The 19,026-nt window shown below is 39.5% G+C and overlaps 1 protein-coding gene across 2 annotated transcripts in view; it reads right to left on the bottom strand.

Moving 5' to 3' along the window:
* LOC106512911 (phytanoyl-CoA hydroxylase-interacting protein-like) overlaps nucleotides 1-19,026 on the bottom strand; it is a 26,393-nt gene that overhangs the window by 2,250 nt on the left and 5,117 nt on the right. The window contains exons 2-5 of one of the 2 annotated variants that reach the window (XM_014001455.1): nucleotides 15,842-16,030; nucleotides 7,075-7,268; nucleotides 3,403-3,577; nucleotides 946-1,063 (exon numbers count right to left, since the gene is read on the bottom strand). In XM_014001455.1, the coding sequence (XP_013856909.1) occupies nucleotides 946-1,063; nucleotides 3,403-3,577; nucleotides 7,075-7,268; nucleotides 15,842-15,947 (593 nt within the window). In that variant the 5' untranslated portion in view covers nucleotides 15,948-16,030. The remainder of the gene's footprint in view (nucleotides 1-945; nucleotides 1,064-3,402; nucleotides 3,578-7,074; nucleotides 7,269-15,841; nucleotides 16,031-19,026) is intronic. The other variant, XM_014001464.1, reaches the window with a different exon arrangement.

The following is a 19,026-nucleotide window of genomic DNA, read 5'->3' as shown; positions in this document are numbered from 1 at the left end:
AGGGTAGAGGGGAAGATAGAGGTGGAAGTTGGAGAAAATGCACTTATGAAACCTGACCAGCATACTCTCTAAGTGCACCACTGTAGAGTCTACTTCGGATGCACTCCCTCCCAGGCCTCTCCTGTTTTCCCTTTTTTTTTTGTTTTCCCACCCAAATGTCGAGTCTTTTAGTGGCCAAGAATCCTCCTGCTTGATTACAACAAAACTACTGTATCTTCTGTTGGATGTGTGCAAAGGGATTTACCGGAGGCTGCTATACGTGGCATGTGGGGATTTTGGGGACTATTCCAACATGCTTACAGCTCCAGCTAATTCTCATTTCTTTGCTTCAAGAAGCTGATTGGAAATTTTTTTAATGCAATATGGGAATCAATCAGGCTATTTAAACACTGAAATGTGAAGCAGCCATGCCTAGAAATGTACATCTGTTTACATTGCTGCATTATTACAGCGGCATACAAATGAAATATAGATTTTATGAGCCTGATCTATTGGCAAATATGACTTAAGTTGAACTCGACATCTCATTAACGCACTTTTGCTTTGGTTGTTAACTCAGTTTTGTACAAATATAAATTTTTTCTCCCCTAGCAGCTCACTTTATTATTTCAATCAAAAAATGCACAAAAATGCTTCTGTAGATATTTCATTTAAAAATAATGTTTCAGTGAGAAATACATTTTTATGATCAGCTGAACAAAAAGGCTGATGGAGATTAATTATCCATCGTCAAAATAATAAGATATTGTAGTATAATTGGTTGGGCAATGATTTTTGTGGTCCAGCTTTTGATGCAAGAAAATGACTGCATTACTGTAACAAATGATCCTGCAGTGATATTTTCATAGCAAAGAAACTGGAGTAAATCAACACCGACATATACACAGGAAGACCACTCAGAGCAGTTTGTACACCAGCTGGGACATTATTTGAAAAAATGCCTACCTGGCGTGATCAAAATATTCTTTGTTCTGGTTTCTGTAGAAAACAGAAAAACGCAGCATCCTTCCAGCAATGACCTCTGCCTTCTCCAGCAGCTGGGTTAGATGCACAGTGGAATAATCTGGAAACACATTCAACATATTATTGTTCATTTATACCGACTCTTTCAAGAAACCAAACAAAAAGATAATTGGAATTGCTACAAATTTTAAGTGACTTGATCACCTAAATTTGCCCTTCGTGCCTCAGCATTTAAATCACAAACATTTCATTTAGTCTGGTAATATGTTCCGCTTTCACCCACAATCTTATGGGTATCTCAGCCAAATGAGTTTGAGTTTAAGCCAAGAAGTAGAAAGGAGTTCCTATGAAGGCATCCCACAAGCAGCAAACACATGGAGACAAATGAGCAAATGAGTGTGCCTTGAAAAAAAAATTAAACCAAGTACACAGGGATTTTATATCCAACAGGCTGGCTTTTTTTTCCCCTTTTTTTAAACACAGATGGCTGTTACAATGACAAGTGAAAAGAACATGTCTTTTGACATTTTTCTTGCCAAAAGATTTGGTTTTGTGTTCGCAGTAATGAGTGTTTCCCACTCAACCAGAACAACAGTAAAATCATTGAACAATCTTCCTTCTCAGTTCACTTTCTTCTACAGTAAACTGCCTCACTTCAGTTGTTACACAATAACTATTTTTCTTTTTCTTTCTTAAGGTTTTAATCATTCTAGCTGTATCACATCCAGATTAAAAACAAATAAAAGGTAGCATGGGTAACTCAGCCTGGTATGAATGTACCTGCTAAATACCACGTATRTCAGAATGTATTCATATGAATACGAAATTTGTACACATTTTAACTATCAATGGAACATGAAGACTTTTTTTTACTCTTTTTCCCTTTTATTCTCATGTGCAGGTGCTTTGGTAAAATAATGGAACAACAACTGAACTAAAGGAATTTAAAGCAGAACAAATGTTTGTTTTTTTTAATCACAGCTGCTCACAAATGACATTTAAATGTCAGCTTTGTTTTGATGGAAATTATTATGTTTTTCTCTGGGTGTGAAGTTGAGATTGTCACAATGTGCAGGGAAATCCGACCAACACAAGAGGATTTATTAATCACTAAACAAAAATAAAACCTGGCGGGGTCAGCAAAAGGTTAGACAAGGGGAACCAGACAGGGCAGAGAAGCATAATGCCAGACTACATTATGAGTGAGTAAACTGGAGACAGTTGACTTAAAAGAGAAATATTATGCTTTTAAATCCTGTTTTTTCACATTTAAATCATTCAGTTTGGGTCTATATAAAGTGGAACTGCAATGCTTTGGTCTGAATGCCTCCTTATTGTAACCCCATGTTCCCCTTTCACCCCTTTTCAGAGGTGTGTCTCAGAACGGTCCATTCTAGTATGATAAAGGGGTTTATGACTATATAGCTGCACAGAAACTTTTTATTTGCAAATTAATGAAAAGATGTCAACAAGGAAAACTTGTTCAGCCTTACATGTTGGAGCCAGAGTTTGACCCAGAGCCAGAGGAAAATGAAAATGACAAAACCGTAGTTGGTAAGTCCAGATATTATTTAGAAGTTCTGTCACAAATTCTGTGATGTAATAGTTCAGAAAGCATAGTTGAAAATGTGGAAAACTAAACAGGTTTAAGTATGACCCAAACAGAATATAAAGATATCTACACAACACTAAGAGAAACTAAATTATTGTTTTTATGCTAAAGATAACAAAATGCATTTAACGGCTAAAAAACAGTGGGTTATTTTATGGTAAAAAGAGAACAGGTGTAGGTGGACATGGCTGGACTGAGGAGCATGAAAAAAATACTGATGGTGATAAAAATTGAAGAAAAAGAACATAAACATCACAAAAGATAAACAAGAGAAATGAAATCATAAATCAGTAAGTACAAAAAAACTACCATTAAAACAACCAAAACCACAGATCCTGACAAAGACTATTTTTGGCAGATAAATAAAAATGAATGAAATGAGCGAGTCTTTTATGAGATGAAGCAGCCAAAAAACTCAAACGTATCTTTGTTAGCAGAACTGAGGACAAACAGAGGGAGGGGAGTGTGCACCGAAGGGCCCACACTCTATTTGAACCGCAGCTGTTATCTTGGACCTCTACGCCATGCTGATAAACTCCACCCTTGAGTCTCTTCACCATSCCCGCCCCTCACCCTCCTTTAAGCCTCTCGCCTGTGACGTAAAGCTCTCTGACCTCAGCTATACAGCACATCTCCCCTTATTCATTTAATCCTTTATTGTTCCACTATCATTCCCACCACTCATAGCATTAGTCTTCCTTTAATATTCTCCCTCATTGCGCGTTTTATCTTTCCCACGTTCACCTCGCTGTAATCCAAACCAAAAATCAATGGTGGCGCCGAGCGTGAACACCTTGAAAATGCAATTATTGGACTCTGTTACACACCAGCAGTGCAGAACTCGATGATCTCGCTCCACTCAGAGACGGCGTAGTCCCCGTCAGGCTGTTTGGAGGCGGTTTGAACGGCCACGGTGTACTCTGTGCGGGGGCTCAGGAACCAGTGGCCCCGCACCGTCATGGGCAGAGGCACGGCTTTGGCCACGAGCTTGGTTGGAACGTCCTGGATGGGGGGAGGAAAGGAAAACATTGGCAAGATGGAAAGAAAAAAGGTGGTGACAGGAAGGAATGAGTCTGAAACAGATTGTCCAGGTACGGTTTCTATGAGAGGCCCTTTAGGCCATAATTCAAACTTGCTCTCACATGTACTATCAAACCCTCTCACACATACTATCAAACTCTCTCACATTTACTATCAAACTCTCTCACATTTACTATCAAACTCTCTCACACATACTATCAAACTCTCTCACATTTACTATCAAACTCTAAATGTAAGAGAATTTGATAGTAAATGCGAGAGAGTTTGATGGTATATGTGAGAGAGTTTGATAGTATATGTGAGAGAGTTTGATAGTAAATGCGAAAGTTTGATGGTATATGTGAGAGAGTTTGATAGTAAATGCGAGAGTTTGATGGTATATGTGAGAGATTTTGATGGTATATGCGAGACAGTTTGATAGTATATGTGAGAGAGTTTTACAGTAAATGTGAGCGAGTTTGATAGTATGTGTAAGAGACTTTGATAGTATATGCGAGAGAGTTTGATAGTATATGCGAGAGAGTTTGATAGTATGTGTAAGAGAGTTTGATAATATGTGTAAGAGAGTTTGATAGTATGTGTAAGAGAGTTTGATAGTATATATGCGAGAGAGTTTGATAGTATATGCAAGAGAGTTTGATAGTATATGCGAGAGCGTTTGATAGTATATGCAAGAGAGTTTGATAGTATATGTGAGAGAGTTTGATAGTATGTGTAAGAGAGTTTGATAGTATGTGTAAGAGAGTTTGACAGTATATGCGAGAGAGTTTGATAGTAAATGTGAGAGACTTTGATAGTATGTGTAAGARAGTTTGATAGTAAATGTGAGAAACTTTGATAGTATGTGTGAGAGGGTTTGATAGTACATGTGAGAGGGTTTGATAGTACATGTGAGAGCAAGTTTGAATTATGGCCTAAAGGGCCTCTCATAGGTTTCTTTCAGCTACAAGCAGCCAATTGCGGTAATCACACACTTATACTGTTCACCACATGTTGAGGTTTAGCTGTAAATGGGTGGAAACTACTCTGTTAAATCTCAACAACAATCCTCGCACCACACAAGAATCAGTAGGTCTTTGYAGCTCATTGATTGGACTGACTGTCCCTGCCTGGCAACAGAGTGAGCCCACTGTAAGCAGTAAAAAGAGAGACTMAACTGAGCAGGCATCAGGAAGAGAAAAACAACAGGAGAGGGGAAGAGGCTGATGAAACCAGTCTGTAAGGTGACCAAAGCAGATCTGAGGTTAGCAACATTGAGAAGGAAAAGCTCTGGGAGAGTCCAAACTTCCAGAAAATACATTAAAAGCTGCCCCCCACCCCCCAATTTATTTTCAGTTCAGTTCCTGATCATTTTCAGAAAAAAATTGTCTGTTTGGTTTTTAATCCACTTAACTCTGAGCTGTTATCATTTAGGCATCAAATGGTACTTAAGCTCAATGAAGCAGTATTGTGTTGACAAACTAAARACAACTTTATAGAGTAAATTTAAAATGACATCTTTAGGTCAAACTTGTTCCCATTTCTTTAGCTGGATCTATTAAAATACCAACAATAACACTGTCTGATAAATATTTCAAATTGTGTTTTAATACCAACAAGGTAACTCCCAAAAAAATGGTTACCTGAATGTTTGACATGAACTAGATAATCAACCAAAGCAAAGGTGCCCAAAGTGTGGCCTGTGGGTCAAATTTGGCCWACTAAGATGCTTGATTTGGCCCATCAGCAGTTGCACTGGTTACTAGGTTGTAATCTTCTGTTATCCTACAGTAAAAAAAAATGCATTACAGTCATTGACCCATTGACTATATAAGGGACTGTAGTGCAGTTTTCACTCATGGTCACTTTATCTTTGATTTATATTAAGATTAACACGAAATACAAGTAACTACTAAACACATTTAGATTAGATTTAAATGTGTATATTTGCACACTTTATAAGACCACAAATACTCATAATCAGTGGTGGATAGTAAAGGAGTACATTTACTTGAGTTCTGTAAATGCATTTTCTGTGTAATTTTACTTTACTTGAGTTATTATTTTTTGGGGTACTTGTGACTTTCACGACACTACATTTTAAAGACAAATATTGTACTTTTGACTCTACATTTCTAGGAAGCTTTTAGTTACTTGTTTCTTTTGGTTCASCATAGCTTTGTAATCAGCTGTTGCCATTCTTCTTTCTTGAAATGTAATTGGTCACACGTTACGTTCCTCACAAGGGGAACCAATCACAGTCGTAGCTCACATCTAGGATAGATTTGGAATTACATCATCTTCATTAACAGTGGTGWGTTGAGCTCTACCTTCATTTCAAACAGAACCTAGCAATGGAGACGATTGAAGAGAGTAGAGAAACCAATACACCCATGACTATATCACAGCTCCATGTTTGAGATTTTAGGACTGAAAAATACTTTGTATCAATTTAAATGTCTTATGGGTTCACTGCGGACAAACTACATTTCTGCATTTAAGAACTCACCTCTCACTTTATTGTATTTTCATGCTGAAGTCTTTACAGGTGGTGAACTTATAGCAGAGTGGTTCTACGTGTCGATACATCAGGTAGTTTCTGAGAGTTACAAGCTTCTTTAAAATAACTCTGAAAACAATACAGCATTGTACTGATATTAGAAATTTTAGTTTGCACTCGAGTACTTGAGAACTTTTAAATGCAAGTACAAGTACTTTTGAATACTTAAATATTTTGAAAAGTAAGTACTTCAGTACTTTAGCTTGAGTAGATTTTTTTAAATTAAAGTACTATAGTTGAGAACTTTGTCCACACTACTCATAACTGATCAATTTATGAAATATCCCATTAGCCTTTGCTTCATGTCAAATGTTTTTCAAGTTCAYGGGCTAAAAAATAAAACAAATAAAAGTGGACTACTGCACTGGCTGCTAGCTTAACCGTAAAAAAATAAAAGGRCTTTACTTTTCATTTATGATGTTATTGCGTTTGGCCCGCAGCCCACTGATAGATTGTCTTTTTGGCCCTCTTGGGTAAAAAGTTTGGACACTCTTGAAAGCTGCATTTAAAAGGCACAAGCTTCATATCCAGCAAATGTCAAAATCAAACTTAATTACATTTTAAAAATGTTCTATATGTGTAGAAATATACAAAATGTGGTAAAAAGAAGAAAAACATTACCACTAGTTAATTCCTTTGTCTTTTTGTATGTCTGTGTTAACTGCTAGTATATAACATTCAAATGGAGCCTGTTTCAGTTTGAAACATTTATTTYGTTAAATAATTATATTAAAAAAATCTATTTAGGACATTAGTTTCTGTTTCTCATGTTTGATAAAGGGTAAAGACAAAAAAAGCCTATTATTCCCTTTTCAAATGCCACACGTCAACTACAGCTGCTYATGTGATTCTCCAACAAGAGGCTGTTGAGTGAGTCATCTCCCCGTAGTGTTTTACCTTTTCCCAGCTCTAGCATTACCTTGTGTTTGAACTTGTTGGAGTTTTTGTTCTCCTTCTTGTTCAGGTCGATGAAATAATGTGTGATGCGCTCCTTGCTGCGCGCCTCCATGTCCCAGCAGATCTTGAAGGAGTCGCAGGTGATGTTGCTGATCTTGATGCTCCGAGGAACAGGGAGCTCCTCCATGTCAGAGAGACTGCCGTCCTGGGATTTTCCTGCGTAATAATAATAATAATAATAATAATAATAATAATAATAAAAACAATAGAGTGATAAGGCTGTCACTGTTACTGTCAACAAAAAATAATATCAATCAAACTAGATCAAATGCTTCAAACTGTATGAATACACTTAGAACTTGACTTTTAATTTCTTTTGTCTAATGTGACTAAACCTCCCTGTGTACTGCAGTAATTATTCCACACACAGCGTCTACAGTAGTAAAACCACAAACCCGATTACTGTATAGGTTACCATGGAAACACATCAGTTCCTCCACAATCATACAGCTTTTTGCTTTACTGAAAAAAGTAGCATTAAATATTTCTCATGTTTGAATCCTCTCTCCTCTCTCTGCAGATATTTATAAGCTGAAAAGCGAGGTTTTGCACACATTTCTGCAACAACAGCAATATTCGAAACAAATGTCAGMGCCTCAGCCACTCATTTAATCAGGATCACTTAGATTTTTTTYCCTTCCATTTAGCCTCCACTAAAAAGTCAAAGACCTTGAATAAATATATGTTTTCAGTTTCATACTCTACAGGAATCTGAAAGGCTTACAACTCAAAGTTCACACAGAGGCCGAGGAAAATAATGTCAAAACCTACAGCTGAATGGGAGCTTTGTCGAATCCCAATGAATGTGGACTTTGCGTCACGCCGTGAGGCGCAYTTGGCATGGCAACAATGTGTTTTCTGTGCACGCTCTGGGCTCGAAACACAAGAGGCAGTAGCATTTGAGGAAGCATGTATTTGGGGGTAATGTTCGATATGACTGAGCTCTACAGAAGATCAACAATGGCAGGAGTAGTGGAGCATGGGAAATCCATCTCTGTTCATCCGCTGGGAGAGGGTGAGATGAAAGAGGGGTCTCATTATTGGGTGTGGAAACACCAACGTCTCACCTAAAAGTCATTTTCAAACAGTGCAGCTTTTAGAGACAGAGGAAATCAACCAATCAGGCAGAGCTTTTTAACACCTATTTGTGTTTCTCAAAGTGGTTGTCCACTGGGGGGTGCTGGGAGGGTCTCAGAAAGCTGGAGGGAAGATAAGAAAAAAAAAGTGACAATAAAAAAATGAATCTAATAAATGTTTTAAATCTTTTTAAATTATAAGAATATATTGAAATGCGATTTAGGAGAGCTGAAGTTCTGTGCTACGGAGCCCGCGAGGGGACATGGGGAGATTTTTTTCTTTTGCGTTCCCACGCAATACTTTTGCGTTACCTCGCAAAATTGTTTTGCGTTCCCACGCAAAAGATTGTTTTGTATATGAACTGAATTAAATCAGACTTTTATTTTGAAATATCCAGTTATCAAAACAGGATGTGTCGCCACAAGTTCGTGAAATTGACATTGATTCTGCGTGGCTGTACTGTGTTAAAATATCGGCATATGACAAACTTCCATGTGTGGCTGTGTGATACATTCATTCTGAAGCTGAATTAAAGCTGTAGGCTAACTSGCTAATGGTGAACGTRTGAGTTTGTTAATAAACCGGCAGGCACAACAGTGATAAACGACTTTTGTGAGGGAACACAAAAGGTATTGCGAGGTAACGCAATAGTATTGCGTGGGAACGCAATACTATTGCGTGGGAACGCAAAAGAAAAAAATCTCCCATGTCCCCTCTCGGGCTCTGTACTGTTCTTATTGTCAACAGTTTGTTGAAAAGTTGTTTTTTCCCAATGACAACACAATACAGTGTTTAAAACATGTTAATAAAGTTATGCTAAAATGTAATAATTATTGAATAGTGAATAAAATTGATAAAAAAAATCTAAAAGTTGATGTTTCTTTAAAATTTGTAGCATTGTCTGTGGGTTTGCAAGGCCGGTCCACAGCCAGAAGCTAATACTATGGCCTCACAACCACTGCATAGAAAAATTTAGGAACCTCTGCTCTAAGTTTTATGATGAAAGTGGACAAACACAGCGGTCTTGCAAAGGAATTTTATCCAGTTTTGACTTTCTGAATCATGAATTGTTTCACTTTTAACCAACAAACCAGACCTCTACTTTATTTGAATTGAAACGCTGAGCATTCATGCATGTCACCATCTTTCATCCCAGAGTTTTAAACCTTGTATAAAGCCTTGTAAAAGGATACTATGCATGATGCCATGTAATTTTGTAAGTTTTTGCACAATGGGATAGCATTCAGAGCTTATGATGCTAATGACTCTCAGCTACTATCACACCAAATTTAATATCAACGTCTAAAATATTGACTGCAGTATAGCCGTTTTTGTGTTAAAAAAATGCCCATTAGCTGTTGTGGCCACTTTAAGTTGGGGTGACTAAATGTTAATCAGCTGTAGAGCTACAGCCAACAATGAATACCTGAGATTTTATTAGATTTTTTTTTGCTAAAGTTGTAAACAAATGAACATGCATATGCAAACACACAGGCAAATGCATTATCACCCTTTTACATTGGACAGCAGGCAATAATTTATACTTTATAGTTATTGCTTACACCTTGGGTTAGAGCGTCTACTCAGTGGGGTAAAAATACCTCGGTTCTCAGAGCTTACAGGGCACTTCTGGGCCTCTCTGTGCTGATTTGTGAAAACAACTCATTTGGCCGCTGGTCTGCATTTAAAATGCCCATCTCATTAAAGCTGCACCCCACTGAGCTGATTAATTTGGCTCGGGCTGAGAGGGTTGGGAGCGAGACACGGCAGAGCAGAGCCCGGGAAAGGAAATGTTCCATCCACTCAGACAGACAGGGATGCAAAGGCTGCAAAGTCCCTGCTGAGATTGTGTGGTGCTGGCCTTTCACAAAGCCTGTTGTCATTCTCTGACTTCTGCTTCAGGCAAACAGTAAGATATACCCTCAGGAGGTTTTGCCAAGGGGAGAAGGCTTGCATGAAAATGCTGTGTAATACAGTTTTACAATTTACGCAACGCATTTTGTCCTCTGCGTGCCTCTGGGTATTGGCGGCACACGACTGCAAGCATCAGAAACGGAAGAGCCTGCACTGCACCTGAAGCAGCCTTGACAATGTTTTATGCCAACACAAACGTTTTCCTTAAAAACTTTACCTCCATCAAAGAATGTTTCCTCCCACCCTGTTGAGCCTAGACACGCTGATTCATCTCCTGTTTACACTTTCAAAATTTACTTGAAGCTTCGCAGCAAAATCATTTAACCTATCCTAATGTAAAATCTTTTAAAGCAGCTCAAGCTGAAAAAGATTTTTTCCACATGAAACACACTGACGGCTGCAGTTTCACACGTGCGAGTTTTAAAGGCTGTGATCTAGACAATGGATATAATTTTGCTCCTTACGTCAGCACACTAATACATTTATGATTAAAATGCTGTTTGAATCTGAACATAATGTGAATCAGAGAGGCCACCAAGCTCTGCGACAAACCCTTGGGGAGTCGCAGCACAGGATGAAAAATGGAGGAGAGGAGGCCAGGCTGGATGAAGGTCAGGCGGTGAGAATAAAACTAAACCTTTTCCGGTCTCACAGGAGGCCTAAATCCTCATTCAGAATCAAATTAATGCGCTACCTTCCCATCTTTAGCTCCTTGACCTTATGCGGATTTACCACTTGTTGCTGGTAATGATTTTGCCAAGTTATGTTATAATGCTCTGCTGTTTTGCTCGATGCACACGTGCACAGGGAGTTCTGAATGACTTAACGGAGTCGTGCGTGTTTGAACTGAGCGCCGTAAAGCAGCCTGCCAACATGTCCGCTCTAATAACCCAGTCAGCTAAATCTGATAAACTCAGACAGATGGATTTTATTGGCATTTGCTCTTTTACTCTGTGTGAGGCTGAATCACAGAAAATGCTGTAGGATCAGTGCAGATTGTTTTAACATGCATACATGGGAGCACCCTAGCTTTGCTCCAGTCAAAACCTTCTTGTCCATATGATTCAGCATGCATTTGTCTCAGGATGATGACGTCATAAGTTCCATAAAAATACTTAATATTTGTCAGCATTTAAGATTGACCTATTTATCCATTTAACATTTAAATTCAACAGAGCTATATAATGAAAATGTGTCAGGGACATTTTTTTTAATTTATTTTACATTTGGTGCCCCATACATTTTTTTCTGCACTTTAATCTTAATCTGTGGGCCTAACCCTAACCCAAATAAAATTAAGTGCTCTTGAACCTTTAGGAATAAATTCACAAGCCTAGTCTCTATGTAAAGCTATCAATCTGAATTTCTTCACAGATTTTCTTGTAGTAGTATTTAGTTATTGAAGCTAAAATACACTATAACCACTGTTTATCAATTTTTTATTTTATTTTATTATTATTATTATTATTATTATTATTTTTCATTTACAAAGATGCTCATTGAATAAAAGATAACACAATTGGCTACACAGCTGTGATGTCAGAATGAAGCTCTGAACTGATTGGCTGATTCAAGTGTACCATGGACAGRTGGGACATGAGGGGCTTGCCACAGATTTTGTGCCGCAGAGARTCTATAGATGAACCCAGTTGGTCAAAAGAGGTGTCAAATGAAAGAAGACAACCAATCAAATTGTTTGAACAGCCCGTAATGCAAATTCAAAGTCTCTGGAAGTGTGGGTCAGGCCAYAAAGAGGCAGGAAGTAACCACAAACTGGGAATGTACTGTGGATGGTACATTGAGGGTTAAAGCATTTTAAAAAAGCCAACTACTTCTGTATATTTTGTGCTATTTCAGTCATTCCTATATCTAAATGTTCAGCTCATTTATGAGATGTGATCGATGACTTTTGGTTGAACGTGTACACTACAAATGATTGCAAAATCACAGCTTTCTTCCAGTCTGAGTGTAGGCCAGGCTGAGACAGAGATCATGCTGAGAGTGAGAGAAGCTGCCAACAGGGAAAAACATCTTTCTCTCAAAGCGAGATAAAGAACGCTCTCTTCGTTTGGGGTTAAGCTGTGCTCCGTCTCAACACTTGAATACCAATTTTAACTAAAACGGATGACTCTTCAAATTAAGCCTGATTAAACAGCAAACAAGTCAGGAAAACAGAGCTGTTGTCCAAACCCAGAATGAGTCATGAGCTCTCATCTGCATAAAACCGAATTTCAAAAACAACAGACTGTTGTACTTTTTTTCTTTCTCCCCGCTCAGATTTTCAGCTCAGTTCTTGAGTTTCTGAGAATCTTGMACACTGATAACAAGAACATGAGAAAAACAAAAATATTATCACTAATAATAAAGACGCTGAGGATCAAGTTGCACTTTTAAAGTTTGACTAAAACAGTGTTTTACAAAAACAAATTAAAGCCTACAGTTAAGCATTTATAAGCCAGTAATCTAGCTCAGAAGGTTGATGGCATCAGACCTGCTGTTGAATGACATCAGACAGAATCATAAACACACGAGAATATGTCCAGTTCGCTCTGGAGGGATTGGGTTTGAAGAACTGGACACACACGGCTCTGCTGGAACACGACAGATAAAATCGACACAGTTATYGTTGCTGTCCAGACTCCTGCCGACAGCTTTATGACTGAGAACTGATTTCAGCTAAATCTGATTATATCCACAGTAGTGGTGAATATGATGATGATGTTAGGCAGGTCTTAGTGTTTCAGTATTAATGTTATTATATTTTTTATTTTAATTTTGGGTGTGCTGTCATATTGCAAATAGAAAGCCTGGAGAAGATATATGGCATGTGGCAACAAAATATTGCAAACAGACCTAATTTCATCAGAAGAGCTGTACTAAAGGAAGACCTCACATTCTGATGAAAATGATGAAAGAAGGTGTTGGCATGAAAAAGTGCTCTGTTCTGACGACATAGCTGGATGAAAAGTGAAAGAAGTGGCAGTGGGTTAAAACCAGTAACGTTACCACATTTTCGTGATGCTTTATTCTGTAATAAATCAGTGAGATCAGATTAGAACTAAACTGTGTTTTGAGTTTTTAGTTAATATGCTGTTGTTTCTTGGAACCTCGCACTGCGACTTGGTGATAAAAACACACCTTCAGTGTTTTCAGTCCATAAATCATAGGCACATTTACATACTGCCAGTCTGATGCTGGGAGGGGAATTTTCTGAGTACAAATTGCTGAACGGCCTAAACAGAAGCCGAATTAAATGCAGTACGAATCACGTTTAATACCATCATTAAATTATTTTTGATGAAGCAGTTGGCCTCGTCCAACTCCTGCACACAAAATCCAAAATGTAGCAAAGGAACTTTGACAGATTCTGCTTTTCAAAATTGACAACAAAATAAATAAAAAATAAAACTACCCCCCACCACAGAAGAGACACATGTTACGGCCCATCTCCAACACCCCGAACACAGATGCAACTTGTTTCCCCCACTGTGCATTGAAATGCTCCAAACAGGCCTCAGTGTTGGAGTTCTTTCCCAGAAACAGTGGGCCCACTGAAGCTGCATGCATTCATTTGCTGGGTCAGCATGGGCTTACAAGCCTTTCATGCAGGCAATTAAATATTAATGGAATTCGGAGATAAATTTAGAAAGCTATGTAAAACTGAAATGGATGCGCTCTGCGTTGACCTTATGTGATCAAGATAGATGAAAATGGGCAATGAGGCACTTTAATACAATAACATGGAAAATAGTCAGCCTTTTTGGGACGAATTGAAAGTTCAAAACAAAAAGGGGGTGGGAGAAATAATACAAAAAATAAATAAAATAAAAGAACAGCAGTGGAATGTGAGATGTTGCATCAAACAAAGGATGAAGTCCCAAATAGGCAACTTTAGTGTCGTGGTTAAAGCACGCAGAATAAATGCATTTTGTCACAATATAATGAATAAATACTTTATCTGCAGGTCATTTGAATAAACTACTAAAATATAACCATAATAATTTTGTAAGCCCATTTTTGAGTAGCTCTACAAAACCACGATTTTAAGCATAAAAGTCTGAAGTTTTTCTCATTTTTCCTGCAACTGTTTGAGAAATCTTAACATCCAAACCTTGTTTAAGGTTTCCTCTTAAAACGACATCAAAAATGCTTCATTATAATAACCTAAAAATAGGATTCAGACAAAATATGAATGAGTTCTCCTGATTAGGAAGACAAATCAAGGCGCATCTCATGAACTGCTCATTATGAAAAAGCCGAAATCTGAAAATGCGCTGAGGTAATTTTGTCCAAATTTGACTTAATCTTCATTAATGCGATGGATCACACATCTTCACATAAGACCCAAATAAAGGTTTGAAAGACACCTCTCAGTCCTTGGGAATATCCTTTTATGCGGCAGTGTGATAAATTGGATGCTTTTAGTGTTATTTTTACAACCACCAATGACCAGTTATTCTAGAATCTTGCCTAGAAGCGTGGACAGTGTTTATAGATCAACACAGCACCTGAGCATGTGGGTACACCCACATGCTCAGAAGGAGTTATAACTCAAGGACACTGAGATACTATTTCCAAGTTGACAAATAGACGAGGAACTTTTGGCCGTATTAGACTTAACCAAAGGGGTAAAGCTGGTCCATTTGACAAATGTACTACTGAAATGAGCGCTTCCCCATCCTCCCAATGAAGTTCTAAGAGGATCTAAAACACATCATGGTTTATTGCACCGTTTGGAGAAGCTTAGCTGATGAGAAGTGTTCGGACTCTGCACTCAGATGTAAAGGGGCTTTAATGAAAACAAACTGACTCCTCTTTTCCTGAAGCTCCATTCTAAAAATAGATTAAATAAATGAGAAATCAGTGAGACCATCGTTCATGCCTTAATTAATCTGCAATTAACCGAATTAAAGAATCATCTCTGTGGCCACGAGTCTTGCCTTGGTTATGGAATCACAAGTGTGTAGTTGCACTGAAGGGTGTGTGTGTGTGTGTGCGTGGCTGCACCGCCTGTGCACACTCGTGGGTGCAGCCATGTTTTAGCTTTTCATTCTCTTCTCATGATGACTTGCTCTTTTCATCCGCAACATAACAGTCGCCTGCTTTGCAAAAGAAAATCCCTGTTTTTTTCATCTCGATTCGAGTATGTTGTTTACATATGTCTTATCTAACTTAGGATTTTCCTCCTGGTGATGTTGTAAATATTTAGACAAGTTTGGAGCTCAAGGAAGAAGTCAGACACAGACAGTCCAGCGGGGACGCAGCTGGAGGACATGGAGATTCAAATAAATAAATAAATAAATAAATAAATAAATAAATAAATAAATAAGGTTGTAAAGTACATGGGTGGTGGGGGTGGGGGTGACTGGATAAAAAGATGAAGATAAGCTGTAGGTGCGGTGTCTGCCATCCTCTGTCCACGCCTGTGGTGCTGAAATCAGTCATCACTCCTTTCTTCCTTTTGCACGCGCAGTTCGGCAGAAACAGATCAGATATTTTCTTGCCACTGAAAGCTTGTTGCTACTATTGCATGCTCTACTCTACACACGCCAGATTCAGTCAATGAACCTGCCCTCCATCCCCATTCAAAYACAATAAGGATGCAGCTAAAGCATGAAGCATGCGCTGCAGCAGCTCTGATTTAAACACCTGGGCCTATTATAATGCGCTGGCGTAAAACTGAAAACACGTTTAAAGAAAAAAAAAAAAAAAAGAAGAAGAGGAAAAAGCAGACTCACCATCTCGTTCGCATAGCTGTATGGAATCCAGGCTCAGATCCTTGATGATCCCCTCGCAGGGACTTAATGGACTGGTGATGTTGTGCGCCAAGCCTGGAACCTCCATCTCTGCTGATGCTGAGTCTGAGTGATGCTGCTGGATGATTTGATTTTCGTCCACGGTGAGGGGAGGGTGACTTGGCAAACAGCCTTTAAAGAAGGAGAGAGAGTGTGTGGTGGTGGTGGGGAGAATAAAGCAAGACTCCAGTGTCCAGTCTGGCTCCGTCGCGCTCCTCTCCTCTGCCTCCTGGGTGGTGCGGCTGCTGGCGCGTCAGCGGAATCGTCACGAGCCGCCAGCTGCAACATGAGGCGCGAGCCGCAGCCTCTCTGCGGTGCCTGCTCTACCACCGTCCGCGCCAAGCTTTTCTCTTCCTTTTAAAGTATATATTTTGGAGCCTTTGTTCTTTTTCTTCTGCGAGGAGATACGGCTTGACTAGAAGAGAGCCACAAGTGTGYGCGCGCGCGCGCGTCCCGTGTGTGCCGCGCCGCTGCGGGACGGTTGAACGCGGATCAAGGAGATTATCGCAGGCGCAATCAGCAAAACTCAGAGGCTTCTTACGTAACCAGATTAAGCCGGTGGTTTCCCCCACCTCCCCTCCTCCGCGCACAAACTCTCATTCTTGTCCATTTCACGTCCAGCGTCATCCCAGGGAGGCCACCACATGACCTTATTTGGTAAACCTCCTCTGCAGGAGCGCAGGTGCAAGTGGACCGAGCAGTTAATGAGCAGGGGGACCACTAAAGGCTATTTCTCCATGCAGTTAATGAGCAACCTGACACAGCACCCATAAGGGCCACATTGATTGTTCTAATGCCACCTTATAAAAATGAGAGGAAAAAAAAAAGCTTCACAGGAAACCATAATCTGAGCTGRGTGTGTTTAATGAGCTCAGCTGCTCTTCCACACCCCTATTTATCAGTGACCCAAGAAGGAGTTTGCTAAGGCGTACTAGGTCAAGTGTCTTTGCACATTRGGGCTAAAAAGGCCTTTAGGCGTGTTTACTGACAACATCCTACCATGCACTCATGCTAGAGTCACAGTCAGTCACACATTTAGTTTGGTCTCGGACACAGAGCAGCACCAGAGTGAGGCGGTGTCACTTTCTGTTTGTTTTTRTCTTTCTCATCAGTGTCACACAGGCGAGGCGTCTTAGGAGGGGCCGCAGAGTGTTTATCTATTCAGTGGGGCAACTGATTCTGCAGCTGCGCCTCAGGGACCTTTTAGATATGCTGTTCCAAATGTCAGTGGGGGTCTGCATAATAGTCTATATGAGGAATTTGAGGAAGTACACACTCAAGCTCTTCTAATGGGGCACATTAGGATGAATCATCATCTCTAAAGTAGAGAAAAGAAAACACAACATTGCCTGTGTCTAGGAGTTCCCAATTGGTGGGCCGCAGTCTTACGAAGCCTAGATTGCTACACATACTTTTGCACTTTTCCAGAATTTATAAGGCACAGCTTTTCTACARCTTACAATGATTTATTTTACATGGCACAGCTTTTCCAGCGTTATGGTAATCATTTTAGGTGGTGCAGCTTTATCATTGACTTTTTTATTTGACAAAATTCAGCTTTTATGCAGTTTACGGTAACTTGTTGCAGTGCAGCTTTCCCACTATTTACTGTAACTCATTTTAGGCATCATGGCTTTTTCCACTTTTGCACTAACTCTTTTTAGATGGTGCAGCTTTTCTAATATAATTGCAGCATCTATCCTGCTAAGATAATCTGAAAGATACAGATCTGAAAGGACAATCTGGTAAGCAAAGAAAACTAGCAAAAAACTAAATTCAAACACTGGAGCTTTAACAGAGAAAACGTTTTTAGACAGACCTTGCAAAATTTTAATTGAGGACCACTAGTCCATTGTAACAAATTAATATTTCTCGTACTGAGACTGTTCACAGTAAATTGTACGGTGAGCTTTTTTTTTTTTTCATGGAGCTTCAAGGATTAAAAACTGGGGTTATGCAGGGCAGGCGAATTAAACTCCCGGTAAGCTTCTAATCAGCGTGGCATTCAGATGCAGCCTGAATGTTTTCCACCTTTAGAGTTGATGAGGGCATCGCTGCATCTGGCTCTGATTTTCAGCCTGGGAAAGTGAATCAAACTGATTAAAAAAATGAAGGTCAGCATCAAAATACTGACCATCTGAGGAGAGAAGAAGCTGCTGTAGATGATTAAACTTGTGAATTTTGGGTGCAGCTTAACTGTATTATTTAATTGTATTTTTGAGCATAGTTGGCAGCTGACCCCGTTTCCATATGAGACTGGTTTAACATCCCAGACTAATACAGAATTGACCATATATGCTCATATCTATTTCTGTTTTTCCCTTCCCCACTCCACACTGTGCTTATCAGGCATGGTAGCAGGAGGATGACCAATTCTGGAGGATCCCTTCTCATCTTACCACCACCCATCCATCCTCTCTGTCAGTCCTCTCTCTTTGCCCACCCGTATCCCCTCCAGCAAGAGTCACCCTGTGTTAGCATCAGCATTGCCATCAGAGCTGCAAGAGGAGAGAAGGAAGTGTGAGACTCCACGTCCCATGTAAAGCACAACACCCTCTCATCTCTTCCTCACTTCATGGTTTTATGCCTCCCCAAAATTTCCCTTCATATTTATTTTCTCATATCTAATCGTGCTGTGCTGCTGAAGATTGTTTTTTTTATTTTTTTTTGCATGTGAAGCATGCTGCATGTCGCAGTGTGCTTCGCTCTGGCTGTCCACTCTGATTTGTTCACTCAGCTGTGCTCAGAGGCCACATGAGCAGACAGATGGAGTATTAGCAGGAGTAAAGGTGTAGAATGAGCTGAAGCCAAAATAGTGAATGATTTCCAAAGAATGACTGCAGAGGAGAGACTCTAGACTTTTTTTAAAACATTAAACTCATTTTTTTGTCTCTCACACCCTACAGTCATTACACATCAATTCTCAGAAAGGAGGTACATGAGCCGATATATGAAGCACAAGTCACAGCATTTTTCACTGGCAGAAAACAATACAAAGCCCCCAGGGTTCAATTGTTTGTGTGTGTGTGTGTGTGTGTGTGTGTGTGTGTGTGTGTGTGTGTGTGTGTGTGTGTGTGTGTGTGCGTGGCTGGGTGTGTGTGTGTGTGTGCGTGGCTGCACCGCCTGTG

Source organism: Austrofundulus limnaeus, unplaced genomic scaffold, assembly GCF_001266775.1.
Source record: "Austrofundulus limnaeus strain Quisiro unplaced genomic scaffold, Austrofundulus_limnaeus-1.0 Scaffold0, whole genome shotgun sequence".
NCBI classification, from domain to species: Eukaryota; Metazoa; Chordata; class Actinopteri; order Cyprinodontiformes; family Rivulidae; genus Austrofundulus; species Austrofundulus limnaeus.
Note: the sequence above shows the minus strand (reverse complement) of the source record. Positions and strands in the feature narration are given on the sequence as shown.